The sequence below is a fragment of the Salarias fasciatus genome, chromosome 11 (genome assembly GCF_902148845.1).
Source record: "Salarias fasciatus chromosome 11, fSalaFa1.1, whole genome shotgun sequence".
NCBI classification, from domain to species: domain Eukaryota; kingdom Metazoa; phylum Chordata; class Actinopteri; order Blenniiformes; family Blenniidae; genus Salarias; species Salarias fasciatus.
In genome coordinates this window covers 17,061,155-17,079,933 of record NC_043755.1, presented here as the reverse complement: position 1 = coordinate 17,079,933, position 18,779 = coordinate 17,061,155, and the positions used below count along the sequence as shown (strand labels likewise).

The 18,779-nt window shown below is 41.6% G+C and overlaps 1 protein-coding gene across 1 annotated transcript in view; it reads left to right on the top strand.

Annotated features, from left to right (window-relative positions):
• Positions 1–17,373, top strand: part of LOC115396896 (transmembrane protein 65-like) — a 39,958-nt gene extending 22,585 nt beyond the window's left edge. Inside the window, exons 5-9 of the mRNA XM_030102974.1 lie at positions 295–362; positions 1,190–1,244; positions 7,326–7,368; positions 14,029–14,134; positions 14,779–17,373. Of these exons, the coding sequence (XP_029958834.1) occupies positions 295–362; positions 1,190–1,244; positions 7,326–7,368; positions 14,029–14,134; positions 14,779–14,919 (413 nt within the window). The 3' untranslated portion in view covers positions 14,920–17,373. The remainder of the gene's footprint in view (positions 1–294; positions 363–1,189; positions 1,245–7,325; positions 7,369–14,028; positions 14,135–14,778) is intronic.
• The last annotated feature ends 1,406 nt before the right edge of the window (positions 17,374–18,779 follow it).

Genomic DNA, 18,779 nt, shown 5'->3' with positions numbered 1-18,779 from the left:
CACTTCACCACCGTGCGGCCATTTCTGTCTCCCATATGACGATCTGTCATATTCAGCCTGTAGCGGCTCACCATTACCGAAACCATGTTAGACTGAATAACTTGAGTCGCGCTCATTATTAATCCATATGTCTTTCCTCTACCTTCACCAGACTCATTTTTCACAAGTGTTTTGTGTCAGAAATAATGACTTTTGCATTTATTCTCTTATGCCGCTGCCCCGTCTGGCTCCATTAAATTTAAAAGGTTGCTTTTTGTCGGCGTGTATTGACGACTTGCTGTTCTCACTCCGCAGTGCTGCTGCACAACGCCCTGCCCTTTGTTGGATTCGGTTTCCTGGACAACTGCATCATGATTGTTGCTGTAAGTTGGAGTTCCGTGCAGCACGGCGGTCCCCTGCTGCCCGGTGGGGGATCACTGATGTTAGGAATCTCTGGTTTTTGTTGTCTGTGCTCGGGGTAATGATGGTGGAGACTCCAGATGGTCTTCCATCCAACCCTTTTAAGTTCCTCTGTAGATGTTTAGACTGAAAAAACCGAACAAGGAAAAGCAAAACTAAAGGATTTGGCTCTTTTTGAACCCTGTTTCCACTGAGGGTCATCTATCGCATCCCAAGGACGAGAAATAATGAATCGAAATCCTCACATCAGATGCCTAAAGTAGTGGTATCAAATATATTTCATGGTTTTTATATTTCAAGGTTATCTGCAGATAAGCATCATGGCTTCTATTGATATGCATAGCTTTTACAATTATTCATAGTTTTTATGCATATTTTTTTTTTTAAATTGGTTATAGTTCTTTTTTGCAATATCTGATGTCTGAAGAAATGAGAATAAAGGAAATCTTGAATTTGAAGACCAAGATTGAGACTGTGTTAGTTGGTTTAAATAAGAAGTTTTAGAACGCGAAGTTATATTTCCTTCTGAAATGGTAACGCATTATGTTGTTGCTATTCACCTCTGAAGAAGAGAAAAGCTGCAGCAGATCAGACATATTGTGTTCCTCTGCTGATTGTTTAGCCCCTGATCTGTACTTTTTGTTCTTCCTTGTGATTTATTCATGAGATAAACAGATGCAAATAATGTGTGATGATCCGTACAACAGTTTCAAAGCTTTACACAGTCATGGATGAAGAGGTTCCCTGTCTTACACACTCATCTGCATGTGCTTTTGTTCTTTTTTTTCAGGGCACACAGATTGAGCTGTCTATCGGAGTGGTCCTCGGTATTTCAACCATGGCAGGTCAGAGAATTTCATTAATATAAGCCTCCCTTCATCTTGTAATTACAGCAGGTTTTTACTGACATGGGAAAGAAAAGATTTTCTATGTGTAAAAGGTTTTCACTTAAGTTTATGTGATTTTTAAGGCTTTTTTTTCCATTAATGCATCACTTTGCTTCTGTAAACACTTGAATTTATTCTATTTAGGTTAGACAGCCCTGACCTAAGTGCTCCAACACCCTAATTAGCGTGATAGCAAACCAAATTACAGTGGCCTTCTGTTTCCTAAAATAAAAATATGGCATTTTTAACTGCTGACAGAAACACAAAGTCTCATAATGAAGCTCTCGTGTTAAGCTCACAATACGTCTACGGCTGTGACGCCAATTTAAAATAGGAGAGAATAATAAAGTGAAATTGCATTAAAGAGGGCAGAACGAAGTGGGCTTGACCTAGAAAAAAAAGAACAAAATCATAAATATGATAATGTTTACAGAAGCAGGCTGAATGGGCGGTGAGATATCTCCTGGGCTCAAAGCAGCCTTTTAGCATTTTAATGTTATCGCTTGTTCCTGTTCAGTGTATCTCGTCTGAACATTTACTGCTTATTTACACAGGAAAAGACTGATGGGGCTCACTGTTGAAGCAGAGAAACTGTCTCCACATACACACATGTTTAAGGGAAGTATAAACAACCAATATTGATGTAATATCGATTGATATTGAAATGTGGCACCTTCCCAGTGCTGTAACATTTAATTTAAATGCCAAGAAATGACAAATAATCTTCCAAACAATCTTTTTTAAGTTTTTGTGTGCAGTTTGGCAGGAGTTCAGTTAGTTGAGCTTAGCGGTGAAATATTTTTCACCTTGTTGACTGCACTTCTGGTGGTTTTAACTTTAAAACATCAAACAGAAGTGAAGTGATCCATCTATAAGTCTATAGTATAGGAGAGCTGAGAGAGGAAGGCAGAGGCCTGGAGCTTTTTATAGGCCACTTCACACAGACCAGGACGGCGGTGAAGAGGTTCACCATTTCAGGCGAGAGTAAAGAGAAATGGATCCATCAGGGATGTACTGTAGAGAAGAGGCAATCCGTTTTTTTTTTCAATCCAAAACACTCATACTGTCAAACCGTTCCCTGTGGGTTTCAAACTCCAACCAGTTCAATTTTAAAATATGCACATGCTCATTTTTTCGAGGACTTCATATGAATTGATGATTGAGATTTTGATTGAACCGAGGGAGCAATTTCAGGCGTGTTAGCAAGAGGTTTATCGACTCACGAAGTCAAGTATCGAGTAAAAAAAAAATTCATTTTCAGACCGGCAGTGCTTGCCATCTTTGTGTGACGAGACTTTCTGATCCAGACTCGTCGGTGAGGCGGAGCTGCAGATAGGCTCCTTGCATTACTGAGCCGGAGAGAGAAAACTACCCACAGGGTCCACAGCCTCCTTCTGTTCCCTCCTCCAGCTCAGCCTCGGCGTGCTCGCTATCTTCTAGCTTCTCTTCCCTGCTAAATCTGGGACGTTCAGTAGCCTGAATATTCAGACTCTGCGGTAATCTAACGCAGTCCTGAGTGATTCAGGACTGGTGTCGGTTCTGTGGTTGGGACCACCGATCACTTCCCAGGAGTCCAACTTGTCGGAGGCGGCTCCCCGAATGGAGTCGTCGGCTCGAACATCCTCCTGCTGCTTTGGCCTAATTACTTTAGTCAAACAGAGCTAATGATGTGAAAAACCCCAAATAGGATTAAATCCATAAAAGATTACAACTAAGGTGATTAAGTCATGAAATCAGCATGTTCTGCTGAGATTCGTGGTCAAAGCGTCGCGCCCTTCCCACATCTCCAGAGTTAGAAGTTAGTTTTCTTACTCTTTTGTAACATCGGTAGTGTTGGAAGCACATTGCGCTCAGTAAATATTTTCATGCTTTGAGTGTTTCGTGAAGCCTCCGTACGACTCCAACTCTCATAAGTAAATGTGTGCAGATCTGTGTGTGCCGCTGTTGCAATAACAAGCCTTCAGGTATACACGCACACACACACACACCTGTGTGTTTCTCTGCCTGTGAACATTACGGCCCAAACCGAGGAGCTGCTAAATCGGCCTCGAAGACAAAAAGCAGGAGGGACTAATAGAAAGTCCTCTCTTTGTGATTTCACAGTTTCACGCTCCATTCATCCAGCCAGAGGTGAAGGTGGTGTATAATAAAGTCGTGGCCAGTGTTTCTCGATTTGCTGCAGGTTCACAAAGTTTAAGAAAGTCATCTGGGTTCATCGTGAGGTCAACATGCAATGTAGGAAAAAGATAAAATCACCAACTTCTTTCCTTATGCTCTGAATGTTTTAATATCCAGTTTTACATTGAAGTGAGAATCCATATCAAATATTAAAGGAAACTCCGATTCTTCTTGGCTTTCAGCCAACGCTCCTTTCTTAGCTAAATCTAGTTTACCCTGCCTGTCTTTGATTTTCCTCTAGTCAGAATAAGAGACAAAGACAGAAAGCTTTTACTCTACAATGAAGTAGATCAGTGGTTATTAAACTTTTTGCAGTGAGTACAACCCAAGAAAATATTGATCTTTTCGAGTACCTCCACTCTGACAAACCTAGACATCTACATCATGAACGAGACATGTTTGCTCCTGATATGAAGGTCATTTACTGAGCAGTGGCTTTACAGCAGGCTCAGAGTGAGCCAGAAATATTTAGAATAATGAGAACAGGAAGGATCCTTATGTCAAATATGAATTCATGTTTCATATATTTTCTATTAGACGTCTTCAAATGTATCTAATTTTTCAGAAAATTGACTTTCCTCCATGTAGGAGGTTCCCTGCAGAGCGCCTGTCCTGCGTGCTTTAGATGTCTCCCTGCTTCAGCACACCTCAATATAATGAATATGTCGTTAAATCCCAGCGAGGAGCCTCTCAGCAGAAATTATCTGTTGCAGCAGGGAGAGACTCAAAACATGGAGGACAACAGCTCTCCAAGAGCAGGATTAAACACTCCTGATCGAGTGTATTGGTACACCGCATCCTCTCAATTAGTGAGTTCCTTCAAGTTTAAAGAATTGCATGTGAAAGAAACCCGGCTCAACTGTAACTTTAAACTATTCTCAATGAGGAGAAAATGTCAATTAGTTTCTGTTAAACCTACTTTGCCCAATTTGGACTCTTCATACTTCTGTAATACAGCAGCACCATCTGGGAAACACATCTCCTCATCTCTGTTTCCTGCCTAATCCTGGTAAACCTCCCATAAGATCTAATCCTAATCTCATACCTACACTCTCCTGTGGCTGTTCCCCCACAGGGAAAAATGTAATGTCATTTAAAAGCCTTAAAGTGGGGGTGATTTCATCCATGTTTACCTGTAGTCTGGGATTATAATTAAATAATGGACAAGAGGCTGGTTGCAGTTATTGAAACAATAAAAAATATGTTAATACCCATCAAAATATACAAATCCAAGGTGGCATTGCATGTTGTGATACATAAAGCAATGATACTGTCCAGAAATGCAGATGAGTGTGATTCGTTTTCCTGAAGATGCTCCAGTAAAACTCGATTAACCACTAAATGCAGCCTGATGTTCGTTTATGGTTGTTGAGGGACTTGTGTGGAAGAAGCAGAGCATCAAATACATATTTTATTACTATTCCATAATGTAGTTTGGTTTCATTAGACTGTAACCTGGCATGTTTCTTTTATTTCCAGCATGTAGGAGTGCAGATTGTCCTGATGGAAGAAATACTGCATGTCGTTTTCTTCTGTTTTTCATCCTGTTCTTCACAGCTTTCCGTCTTTACTCCTCTGAGATTCTAAACTTCTTCTTGTTGTATTTTTTGAATATGACATCTGAGCATCCTCATGTTCCCCGAGGATGAGGGAAAAAGCCTTTTCATTTATTTTGTGGGAGTAAAAATATTGCAGCTCTTCTCTAAATGAAGGATTGTGCTGAAACTAAGAAATAAATGAATTTGTGCTGCAGCTGACATGAACTTAAAAAACAATCAGACATTTCCATTTTCATCAAAATTGTGGCACAGTAATCAACTTAAAACCAATAAAACACAGTTGTCTCCATGCTCTTTCTTACTTGAATTAAAAAAAAAAATAATAAAAAAGGCTTTTCTCTTTAAAGATCATATTTTCATATCTCATTCTCAGACACAGAGTCTCGCTGGGATATGGCTCCACTACAAACATTTAAGCTGAAGCAGTTTCCTCAATTAACCCGGTACCACAGTGTGTTTTGGCTCAGAGTATTACAAACTCACATTTTCTCTCTAACTGCCCTGGAAAAGCCGCCATCATCCCCAAAGACCGTCTCACACAGCTACAAACCAACATGCCTGAATGAACCTCCGCAGTTCAAACAGACCAGCAGCTTATTAGCAGTGATGCTTCTCTGCAGGCCTCGCTGATTTTATTAACAAGACTCTTTAATCTCATCTGAAAGCTTTTTTTTTTTTTTTTTTTAGTACCTGTGGACGAATTGTTCAGTTCAAGGTTGTCAGTAGTTATAAAAGAAGCTGCTCCATCTGGATCCGTCGTCTCCAGCTCCTACCTTTCCTCCACAGGAGCTGAAAGTTCAGATGGAAGTACTCAGATCTTCCTCCTGGGAGTGAGAGGAGGATTGTGCCTGAGCAGCAATGACACCGCAGCTCTGTGTCGAACCCCCCGGGGGTCTTTGTGCTGCTGCTGCTGCTGCTGCTGCGTCTCCTGCTGCTGCTGCGACATTCACAACGCAGCGAACACGGGGTCATGAACAACCGAGAGAACACAAGCAGAGGGCAGATCGCATTTCCTCATACAGGAGCTGCTGCAGGAGCAGCAAGGACACGCTTTAAACCCACTGTATATATTCCAACCTCTGATCTTCTACTATCTCCCTCCTCTTTTCCTGGAGCTCTTTCATGCGTCGTTTCTATCCATCATATCCAGACAAAAGCATATTATCCTATGTTTCCTCTAAAAGCCTTTTGCATCTATAAATAGCTCCTAAGATTTATGGGTAATTACTGTGCTGCCATTTGCATTCTGGTTCAGACGTGCAGTGTTCTTCTCTTTTCTGCCTCACCACTAGGGGACCACAGACACGCTGTTGTAACTTTGATATTGTGGATGCAGCATCAGAAAAGGAGACAATATTCAGGATACAAACAATCACCACAAGTGTCTTTACTCGAACTAGAAGCACAGTCCGTCCTCCAAAGCAGCAGCTTTTTTCCTGATACAGGAAAGAAAATGATCAGATTCCAAAACAACTATTATCTTACTCTTATGATCACTTTAGAAATATTATATTGAATACATGTAAAGTCTAAAGTTACGTCTAAAGTTACAGAAAAAAAATCTGAATACAGCAAAAAAAACATTTTTTTTCTGTTTTTGTTCAAATTTTTTTCTTCATCCGAAGATTAAAGAAATGAAAACAGCAATTTTCTACGCATAAAGGGAAATGCTTAATCCTGTTGGGGTTTTTTTCTGTATAATTTTAGTTTATGAGTCATGAAAATCATAATCGAGAAAGAATATTTCATAAGATCAGATGCTTTCCCTTTTAACCTAAGGCCATGATAATCACAGCCCACTTGAGTATCCCAGTGCAGGAAGATTATCCTCATTTCTGGTTTATTCCCAAAACATGCATTTGAGGATGATATGTGACTCTAAGTTTCCCGCAGGTGAACCTGAGTGTGTGGCTGTCTGTGTGTGTCTTCTGATGGTCTGGCAGACCGTTCAGGATGCACCCTCCCTCGCTGCCATCACACACACTCGGCTGGGATTTGCCTCAGTGGCTCCTGCCACCATCATTTGGAAAGAGCAGGATGCAAGATGGATGAATGTGATTGTATTAATAACTGACACGGGCACCAGTGGAAGGCTGTCGCTGCAGTGACGCTGCAGGACGACTCCAGAGATGAGCGATCAGAGTGCCAGACAGGAAAATATGCCATCCCCCTTGTTTTTCAGCTGATTGGAAAAACTCAGACAAAACCCATTCTGCGGCTTTTTGACTCCCCATCCACACAAACCTCAATTTCCATACACCTCATCTAATCACATGTCCTTTCCTTTTCGCATTTTCTGCAGCTGCTGCCCTTGGCAACCTGGTATCTGATCTGGCAGGATTGGGGTAAGCATTTCGTGCGCACACACACGCACGTGCACGCACACACACACACACACACACACGATGCAAACATGACAGCTTGTAGAGGAGCTTAGAGGAGCTGATAAAATAAAATGCATGAAAGAACTGATTTATGTGAGACAGCACTGACATTAAAAGAAAGTTCACTCCTTCAGAGGGACACCCTTCCTACAAAAGTAAACTTTCATTTCGCATGACTGCACAGAGGTAAAAGTTTATCATGGCAGTCCCACTGCTGTTAGTGGAGGTTAAGTCATTAAATTGTTCAACATTAGAAGGTAATTATTGAGTTGAGCCCAGAGAAAGATAAGCGTGAGCAGCAAGGGAGAAAGAGAATCACGGCCACCAGAGGCCTGTGTCCCAGAAGAAAACCAGACTGGAGCATAACAAAAGACATTATCATGAATTAAAAAAAGGCTCATTTCAAATTACAAATGTGTTTTGATTACAGCTTTAGTCTGAGAGAAGGGCGCATGGGGAACTAATTTAAGACGTGAAAATGGCCCCAGTCTGATCACTTTATTGTAATCACCTGTAATGTGTTGCTTCTGTTTCCACTGCAGTGTGTGAAGAAGCAAGATTGCTTTTTAAAATTTGTGCACATAGAACTGAATTAGGCTGCTTTGTCACGGTGATGAATCACTTTATTACAACCCGCTCGCTGCTATTTCTTAAGATTTAGATGTTTACCAGTTTTCCTTCCTGTAATTTGTCTTCTACTCTGAAAAAAACAAAACAAACCAAAGCCATCAAGTGATATTTTTTTCTATTATGTGTCCACTTGCTGCCGCTGCTGTACGAAGACCTGGTTTCATTCCGGTGATTGCAGCGTGTTATGAGGCTCGGTCAGCTGACTCCTGGCTGTTATCCACTTCACAGCCTTCGAGTGACAACAGGGGCTGTAATCAGCTCCATAACCTGCTTCACCAGCTTAACTGAGCAGAATACTTCAATAGAAAAGGCTTCGTGCCGCTGCTGTCAGGTAAATGTAGGCATATGAGGGTGCCTCACTTTTCCACATTTCCATACAAATCACACAGAAACAGAGCGATGGTGGCTGCTGCCTTCCCGTTGCTTCAGTGTGATGGATTAGTCGAGTTGTGCTGGACCCTGTGAACACACTCCCCGGGAGTGTGTGCGCAGTTTTTCTCCTCCCGTGTGCACGTTTGTGATTGACGCTCAATCTTCATTGGCGATCGGAGCCCTTGTGGCCTGTTTGTCAAGGTGAGCCTCGATTAGACCAGACAAGAGAGCCTTTCTTTTTTCCCCCTCCTCACGCTGATAGATTCACGCCGCTGAGTGTTGAAGGCTGTTTACCGCTGCAGTCTCGGCGGACGCCTGCAGGTGTTCTTCACAGCGGCAGTCAACAGCACAGATTATGTATTTTTCAGAGAGGAAAATCTCAAGAGTACGCGTATAAGACAATGGCTGTTCCGTGTTCGCTGATAGCTGCACTTCACTTCCTCTTTTTAAGGCTTGACAGATTATGAGATCTTCACGAGTCAAACTGAGGGACTCCGGTGAAAGTGGTTGTCAGGAAATCACTTGAATTGGCTTTAGTTACGCTCTGAACTGAAAAGTTTGAAAGTCACACATGCATTCTTTCATCAAGAGATATATTACAGGAGTCACTCAGCTGACTTGTGGTTTATTTATCATATTTCCACTTTTAACAAATTATACCAGGGTTTATTTGGATGAAAGCCGAGGCTCCCATTTCCAGTCACCAAAGATTTCATGCTGTTCTGTTCCTCCTGTTTTTTGTAAATAATACAAATGAAAAAGTCTCTACAGATTGAAGTGCTGCTGAGGGTTTAATGTTAACCTCAGATTTGTATTTGTTCGTCTGCTGGAGCAGCTCAGAACAGTTGCATTTAGAATCTGAAAGTTGGTTTTGAAGTCTTTGACACTGGTGCTCTTAATTAACGTACTGTGTAAAATTTTGGATTTTAACCCAAAGGGAAAAATTCTCCTGTCAGAAATTTCACCTTTTTCTTTTGTTTAACAACATATTAAGTCAGAGTGAACTGCAGGAAAATCAATACATCTTGACCATCCTTTGTCCCCAAAACAGTGTCTCTCTTCTGAGTACAATCACACTCTTCCTGAAAACTTTTTCTGAGCATCTTTAAGATCTTTAGGGGATTGAAAACATTCTTATTGTCTCTGTGTAATCCTGTTTACCCTCTGTTAAGTTTAGATCAGTCCCTGTTGGGGCCATAATGTCACCTCTGGTCTTCTTTACTTTATTACAGCTGTTTGTAATTTTAGTGGACATTGCACTTTTTCAGTGAGAGCAGCTAACACAACCCTGAGAGCCAAGACCTGAGCTGAGAGATCAATAACAGCGATGTTGTTGTCAGCGAAGCAGCGTGAGCATCAGAGCCCCTTTGAAAGTGGAAAGCTGTGAAAACATGCATTCTGAAGGCTACAGAAATTGAGAAGTCGCAGGCTTTTTGCCATCAAAAAAGAAGCACTGCAAGTGAGGGAGTTGATTATTTCAGCAAATTTTCCAACTGAAGCACGAACTCATTTAGCATTTTTGAGCACAAAAGCGGCAAAAGGACATTGTTTTTTGTCATTTTAGTGAAATGTCCTAAAGCAGAATTTTATGAAAGAACACAGTTTGAAAGTGGATTGTTTTCCACCAGAAATGTCATCTTCTCAGATGGTGTGAAAAGATTATTTCTTCATGTTCTTTCATCCTTTTTCTTTATGACAAATGAAAACACTGTTTGTATTTCTTGGCTATGCTATAACTGTACTGGTCTGGACCTTTCCGATAATAAATAACCGTACTGTATGTGACCTATGAATTATAAAGTTTGTTATGTTTTTTCACTACACATTTACGCATCAGTGCCATATAAAAATGATTTCCTTACTTTTGCCTCAAGTGACAGTAGTGTGGTGTTGTAAAAGTTAAAAATTAAAATTAAACCTTTACAAGCAACTTGGCACATATTTGTATCTGTGTTCTCAGTTTGGAACAGTTCAGTCCCCAGCCACATTCAAAGGTGTCTATCTGTGTGTGTGTGTGTTTGATCTTCTCATTTGTGTACTGCAGCAGCACAGATAGATGTAGCTGTCACTACGGCACGTTGTTCGAGTCTCTCCGGTCAATGTCGTAGTGATTGCATTGCAATGATTGTGTGTAAATCCTCCCCCTCGGCGTCTGCTGTGCTGGTTTAGGAGACAGTGACTGGGCTCGCCTGCTCCTGTATAGAATCTTCCCGTCTTGTTTTGACTCGGTGTCGGAGCCTGTGGTGAGCAATCTGTTCGGCCGCATCCACATATGCAGCAGTGTGAGTGTATTTTATCGGGCAGAAGTTCACGCTGGGTAAATCTGTAAGATTTTCCTCTGCCACTTGTGTGTTTTCTGATGAATGCAGGAAACCGGTGGAATTTCATTGAAGTCCTGTAATTTAGCTCGTGAGTCATTCTGCCTGCTGCAGCCGGTTATTAGAGTCCTCTGCCCAGCCTCAGCCTCAGCTGCTCTTTCCATTTCGTACGGACACGATGCATCAGTGGCTTTCTGGGACAAGACAAAGCTCCCAGTGAAGTGTTGCTGCCCTCAGACTAATTCAAGACAACAGCGCAAAGATCTGAAACTGAATTAGGACTTAAAAAAAGGAGTTCAAAACTCATTTTCTGCTGCATCTACAACGAGCCTTGAATGAACTGGATTATATTCTGTGACGTTATGTAATGAAAGTTGGAGGCAGTGTCTTAATGAATGAATGACTTTTAGATTCCATATAATTTGGTTCGGATTAACAGTAGCGTAATAATTTACAAATCTTCCTTTGGGGGAATTTCACTTTGTTTTCCTGCTTCTAAGGAGGTAAGAAGCTCAGTGTTAGTTTCCATACAGGGGATTCAGTGAATGCTTGTTTGAAATTCTGTCCAAATCTCCCTTTATCACTCCAGAAGTGACTCCACTGGGGCTACTTAGAGCCACATTTCCTCTCAGTTGGATCAGATCAGGAATATGGCGCATACAGCATAATAGCCTGAAAATACCCACAACTCCAACATTTCCCTTTACATTTTCTGCACAAAAACCTCTTGATAAAGAGAGATATCTGTAATCCCCTTTATCAGGCTACAAGATTTCAGCAGCATTCATGTTTTCATCAGTTCACCTTACAGTATGGATCGGATGCTAATGTAAATGGCTGTTTAGTCTGAGCGATCAGTGTTATTTCTGCTCATCGTACTGAACCAGTGAGACCCGCAGTGGAGTCACATTACAGTGAAACATTTCAGTTGGTCATATGTTTGATCTTTATCTGTGTTATTCATTATGCTCCTTCTTACAGCATTTTTATTTCTCTGTGTTTAAAACCAGACCCCTTCTCCATGCAGGGGAGTCAAGCTGCTCGTTTCACGTTCTGAAAACGTAATCTTCCAGATGATGAAATGATTTGCTGAAGATTTCGTTGATCTGGACATCTTGGGTTCATGTTTCAGTCTGTGATCTGCTCCTTAGATACAGTCTGCCTCGTGTTCCCGAAGTCTGCTTTCTGTAAATTTCATCATTTGAATGCTGCATTAGTTTCTTTCACGTTGCAGACTTCACTGATTTTGATCTGTTTGCTTTTTTTGAGTGAGGACAGGATTTGGTTTGACAGCTTATTGGGAAGAATTCGAACAGAGTGCATATTCAGAGTTTTCTCACAGCGTAGCTTTAGAACATTGACCTAATTACTGTCCTCGGGATTGTTTTGGATTTGTTGACTGAATCGAGCATCATCTGTCAGGATAACTGGACAGGACCTGTCAGCCAGTGTTTTTATATCTGCTCTACTTTTCTGAAAAGCGTCAGACACACACATCGGCCCCGCTTTTCCTCAATCACACCATATTCTACTTATCGCTTCCTTCGCTCCACATCTGCTGCTGCTGCTGCTGCTGCAGCTTATTTGCGTGTGCAGTGAACTGAAGATCCATTAGTGCCAGTGACTGAACTAGACGGGTCAATATGTTATCTATTTTTTTTTTTTCTGTTGTGTTTGTATCAGCTCTGCATTTTTAACGGTTTACATGATGCTTTACCATCTCAGCCTGGACATACAGCATCTTTCCATTATTTCAGTCTCGAGGTTTTTTCACTGTCTCACTTTAATATGACAATATACTCTCATTCCTCACTGACGCTGCTGGAACGAGTAAATGTGTCTTATCATCAGTAAAATGCTCTGTGAGCTGTTAGTGGGGGTACTTTATGTCTAGACAAGGTCTGGTGAGTATTGCTGAGATCTTTTCTGCAAGCGCACAAGTCTTCAGAGAACTTTATAGTGTTTTGTGAATTATCTGACCCATAAAAATTGGTGTGTGTGTGTGAGTGTGTGTGTGTTTGACCAAATCCCACTTCCTTTGTTTTATCACAGGTAGCGCTGTGCATCTCAAACAGAATTTAAAACAGCAGCATGTGAATCCTTGATATAGAAAATAAGCTAAATCACTTTGTAAATTTACACTGAATGTCTTCACTATGCTAGAAAAGATCACTGAGGTCAGGTTTATTATTTACAACGCAGTCTGCTGGATACTATAATGGAAACCGGCCTGAATACTTACTGAAGCGACAGAATTTATATACCCGTATGATTATGTACAGTTTGTGTCCTGCAGGTCTGTGAAAAAAGTGAGTGGAAAATAAGGAAAAACGATATGAAAATGATTGAAATTAGAAAACTGCTTTCACTTTTCTCGTTCTGAAGCAATTATTTATGTTACAAATATATTGTGGCTTTTAATATTCAGCCTTTGAATCAGTCAAACTTTATTTATCACATAGTTTTCTAATGAACTGATATACTGATGATGACAGAACACAATAGGGAACAACTTAAACTAAGTTATTTTCCAACTTGAAAGTTTCTCTATCATGAAAAATCTTACAAGGAAGCCAGAAGTTGCATTTTAACCATATCTTTGTTAAGACATTTACATACATATTATTCTCTGCTCCATATCTGACAAAACTTTCCAACCAAAATGAGAAATGCAAAGTTTTTTAGAGATTAAATTTCCAATTGCAGATTTAATCTATCCGCTCCATCCTGTCTCTGCTCTGTCGGGAGAGAAATAATAGAAAATAATTCAATGTGTGCACGGAGGAGGTTTCCTCTCCGACTCGCCGTCGTCAGGGTTTGAGATCCGGCCTCCTGCTGGGTTCGTGACGAATGGCAGCAACGGGACGCAGACTGGGGACATTAATCTGCTTATTCAGTTTGCCGTTGTTATCAATAACTTCCCTGCTCTTGGGGGGAACACGTCGCTCTGCTGGTAGTTAAATGGATCGTGACATTTAATGTGAGAAAATATCAGCGGGAGAGCGGAACAAAGCAAACACAGAGACGAGCTCATAAATTTAATCTCGTATAGCTACGAACATGCTAGATTAATTTTAATATAGAAAATTTGTTGCACATCCATGTTGTATTTTTCTCTGAAACTCTAGTAGGTCTTCATACCTCATTCAGTTACAATGAAGGAAAAAGGAATGCGCTCTTTCCTCGCAGCGTCCTCCACATCACCGTCACGTCTCCCCGTTTTTGCACATTAAAAGGTCACTGGATGAAAGTGATGGATTACCGTGGCTGCGCTCACCTCTCCTGTCCTTCCTCCCTGCAGACTCGCCGGCTACGTCGAGGCTCTGGCGTCTCGGCTGGGGATGCAGATCCCCGACCTGAGCCCGAAGCAGGCCGACATGTGGCAGACCAGAGTCAGCTCCCACTCGGTTCGTACAGAGGGCGGGGGTTGTAAGGTCCTGACCGTTAACTCAGCCCGTGTCTTACATGACTCTCTTCCTTGCTGTTTGAACCCTGATTGGGTCAGGAACAATCTAACAACGGAGCGGACCTTAATGGCCTCGCCACGGAGGACGATTTTCCAAAGGTTTCCATTTAATGTGTAATACAATCAGAGCCGACGTCGCAGCGGGTCAGGCCTTCTCAGCACGCCGACAGCGGAGCCGCCCGTCTCAGTGATGGGGCCTTTAAAACGAAAATTAGACTGGGATGAATTTTAATATGCTACGACTTGTGAAGGGTGAAATGTAATTGCTTTCGGTGATTAGTCTGCCACTGAAGGGCTCCTGGATGATTGGAAAAGGTCATGCCAACTGTTCTGGCATGTTAGGAAATATTTTACATCTTCATCTTCCTGTTTAATCAGCTTGTAAATAAAAATCCAGTCTTGCAGAAAAGGAGGCAGATGTTTTCTAGAACGATGTAGCACAGTTTAATAACAATTAGTGAATTTCAGGCAGAAACAGGTGAACAAACCAAGTTAAGAACGTTCAGCCTGGAGCCATGACGGTGACCTGACGGCAGTGACTCCTGACCCCTGACCCCCAGGTCCTCTCTGTGTGTGTGTGCGCAGGGTAAAGCCATCGGCGTGGGCATCGGCTGCATCCTCGGCATGTTCCCCCTTCTCTTCTTCAAGGACGACGACGAGAAGAAGGAAGGCCAGACGGAGGCGACAGAAAAAACTCCCGCTCCGACAGAGAGCAGCAAAAACTGAACCCGGCGACGCCGGAGACAAATACTATGTGGAATCCCTTCCAGCACTTCACCCAACGCGACACCCTGTGGACCGAAGCGTCACTAAACCCACACGGTCTCAATCAAACTGTCAGAAGTGCTGTGAAGAGGATTTTAGATACTATTTGACTGTAGGCTGAAGCTAAGCACAGGAAGCAGGTCATCTCTCGGAGAGACGAGGCCGGACTGCCGCTGCCTCTCGCACTGTAACCTCAACCCGTCTGGACTGACCGACACGGACCGAAACCCGTTCATCTAACACGCACACGGCGCTGGCCTCTCCGCCGCCGCTTCTCTAATAACTGTTCAGTGGAACACGTATAATAATAACACTTGTGACTCTAGATGGTTAGGTAGCAAGTAGGCTCAGTGACATTCTGAAAAATCTGCAAGTTTTTTGCAAACTGTGCAAACGGGAGGAAAAACCATTAGAGCTCATTTAAAAAAAAAAAAAAAGTTAAATAATTCTTGTTTTGTGTCAGAAAGGTTGATGACTAATAGACTGAACCAGATAGCTTGATTCAGACATTTAATGGAATATTTTGAACCTTTTTTCAGATTTTTTTTTTTTTGCGAGGAGTTTAGAAAATAGATTCAGAGTTTTGCGAGCATGTCTGCTTTCTCCTTTCACGACCACCAGACATCATTAACACTCGACAGCTTCCCCTTTTGTACTCTTATTTTGCATTGTCTTTTATGGACTACATGTTTTTAATGCTCTGCACATTGACAGAATGCCTCCCAGGTGCACTGTATCTCTGCGGGTTGATGCTCTTCTGCAGATCTATTCTGAGTTGCCTGGAAATGAGAGGAACCGCAGACAAATGGCGGGGAGGGGGGGGCACCGAATAGCTGTTTCAGACGCTCACACTCGACCACCTGAGACCCCCGTCCAATATACGAGGATCTTCCAGCTGCAATATTAAGCTTTATCTCCTCCAGATCAGCATTTTCAACCCAGAGCAAATCACAACACTACATTTCTTCCGTGGGTCGATTTCAGCTGACTTACTGTTCTGACAGTAGTGAGTGGTTTGAAGTGGTGTTTATTGTAATAGAAAATCATTGTCACGCTGTTTTTGTTTGGTGAAAAAAGCTGCTTGTGCTGAGGGCACAACTCCACGACTGGCTTTACCTTGAGTGATGTTGTTTGTTCTGCTGCCCTCCTCTGGCTGAACACTTCTTCTCCATATGTTCACCAGTCACTCTTTTCTTCTCTGCAGGTGAGCTTTCAGCCCCCACCCAGAGATTATTTCCAAACCTTTTCCAATTTTGATTTTTTTTTTTTTTTACCCTTTATTATTGTTGTGATTGCGCTCCTCTTAATATGCAAATGAAGCAATCTGCAGGGTTTTTGTCTCCTGCTCAGCAAAAGCCGCACCGCAGAGTGTTTACAGCCTTACATCTGTTTAGAAATCACCTGAAAGGATGCAGCAGTGTGTCGTGTTTCCCTCCCAAGATGTATTTATTTTGGTAAAATATTCAGATTGGTAGTCATAGTCATGTCTTCTCAGTCTAACGTCTTCCATCGCTGAGGATGATGTGAGGATTTCTCTAACAAGAGGAAGTGGAACCTCACAGACAGTCAAACACGTCTGAACAGCCTGACAGGAGACTTTACCTGTATCTGGTCGAAACGATGATCTGAAAGTACGTGTGAAAGGAAGGAACCATACTTCTGTAAAATCTTCCATCCGATTGCTTGATTTCCACATTGCATGCACGGCCAATAAAAACTCGATCAAAGAACCGAGTGTGTTCTGAGAATATGCATTTCAGCCGAATACAAACCCAAAAAAAGGTACAAAGAAGATACTGAGATGATATTCCAGGCTGAATTCACATGGACAAGATCACATCTTTTCATCTAAATGTATTTTATTGTGGGAAAATAAATGAGCAATGAAGGCGTAAGTGGAGTGGAATGAAATACGCTGTCGAATCAATAGAAAAAAGCCGTCTGTCAAATGAAGGGTTGGAACTATACGGTGAATCACTATGACAATTATTGTAAAGACAATGACTGCTTTGGAGAATCTGATGATTTTTCTCTTTTTTCTTGATAGTAGCAATTTCCCTCTGTGAACTGTGTTGAATTGAATTGCCTGTCACAGAGTCTTTATTGTATATAATATAATATTAGAGCAGAGATACTGTCAAAAGGATGCTGGTATTTTTTTCCAGAATTCACACTGTACTGTATCACTAAACTAAGTCAAATCAGTCCGTTCAAATCTGTAATGACGAGAAATGATCATTAGCTCGTCGTACACAGGAAGCCCCAAAGGTGTGTTCAGTTCAGCATGCTGCAGGCGGATGCATGCTTACGGACCTGTTTTATATTATTTCTGATAGTTTTGCGTGACGTGAGCCGATTGTGTCGATACAGAAGCAGAATCTGACATAAACTCTTGACTTTCCAGTAATGGAGCTTGCATTTATCTGCTGTGTTTCTCCGTCCCATGGGTTCACATTATAGAAGGATTCAGATGAGTGGCTTCATGTAAGGCTTCTGTAAAGTCTGTTGTGTTGTGGTTTTGGGGTTTTGATTGTGTTGCCTTGTGATCGACGGTCCAGGAAGCACCCCGCCTTCGCTGATCGTCAGCTGGGATCAGCTCCTGGACCGTCTGACCTCAAGCTGGATGAAGTGGCATAAAAAGATGGCTGTAGAAGGTTGAAGCAGGTGTAACATAGAGGGCAGTAATTCACCAGGACCTGGACTGAGAATCACTTTCATCCACGTACTTAAAGACTGATGCGATTGCCTGAAAATGACACAGACTCCTACGAACTCAACATATAACAGTTTACAAAAAGTTTCACTACATGTTTTTTTTCTCCATATTTTGCATGATGACAGCCTGATTCTTTTACTGTTTGAGTTTCTCACATATCTTCATTTATGTTTTATTTTAACAGTATGCACCACTTTATTCTGTAACCTGTTCCATGGTGCTGAAATGTCAATTTTCTGTTTCATCATTTGTTTAATAGATTTGACACTTTTTTTTCCAGTCACAAATGAAATGTACATACTGTATGTAAAAAGAAGAGAAAATAATTAAAATGTACCTCGAAAATGTAGAGGAAAACCCTGGAGTAGAGTTTAGGAGTCTGTTTCTGTGAGATGTTTTTGAGTTTCTCTGCTTTGATTAAACAGTTACCACCTGGCTGCAAACCTCTGGACTTCTCTGGACTGTGCTGCCGCTTCCTGCATGATCACATTATTTATGCTATTTTAATTTAATTTAATTCTACTGACAGGAAACATTCCTGTCAGTTCATTCAACTTACTTTCAACAGCCCCCTTATCTGTGACGAATCTGTGCACTTCACAACCTCTGAGGTTGTCAAGGTGTCGTCTGGAGGGTTTCCATCTGAAGGCGCCAATCAGGAAAAGGTCAAAGATTTGCTCAGGACACCTTTTGTATCTCAGAGAAGCAACTGACTCTCCACAAAGACGGGAGTTAATCCCCAAAGAGGCTTTTCCTCTTCAGGTAACTAAAGCAAACATTGTCCCTGAATGCTCAGTCCTTTAACTCTGAACCTCCTCATTGATCCGTCTTTAACCTGACAGTCCGGCCTGTTCTGGCGTATTCAGAGCCATCATACACTTAAAACGTCTCATTTTGTTTTTGATATTATTGCAGGTTTTTCTCAGTCTGCAGATGCAATCACATCCTTTCTCCGGTTAAACTCGCCTCCACAAGACTTTATTCTTCTTTTCTCAGATCAGATCTTTTTGCAGAAAACATTCAAACATTGTTTTAAATTTTATTTTCTTCTAAAAATTTAACACTTAACATCACTTTCTTTGTGGATTTCGCATGTTCTCTCTGT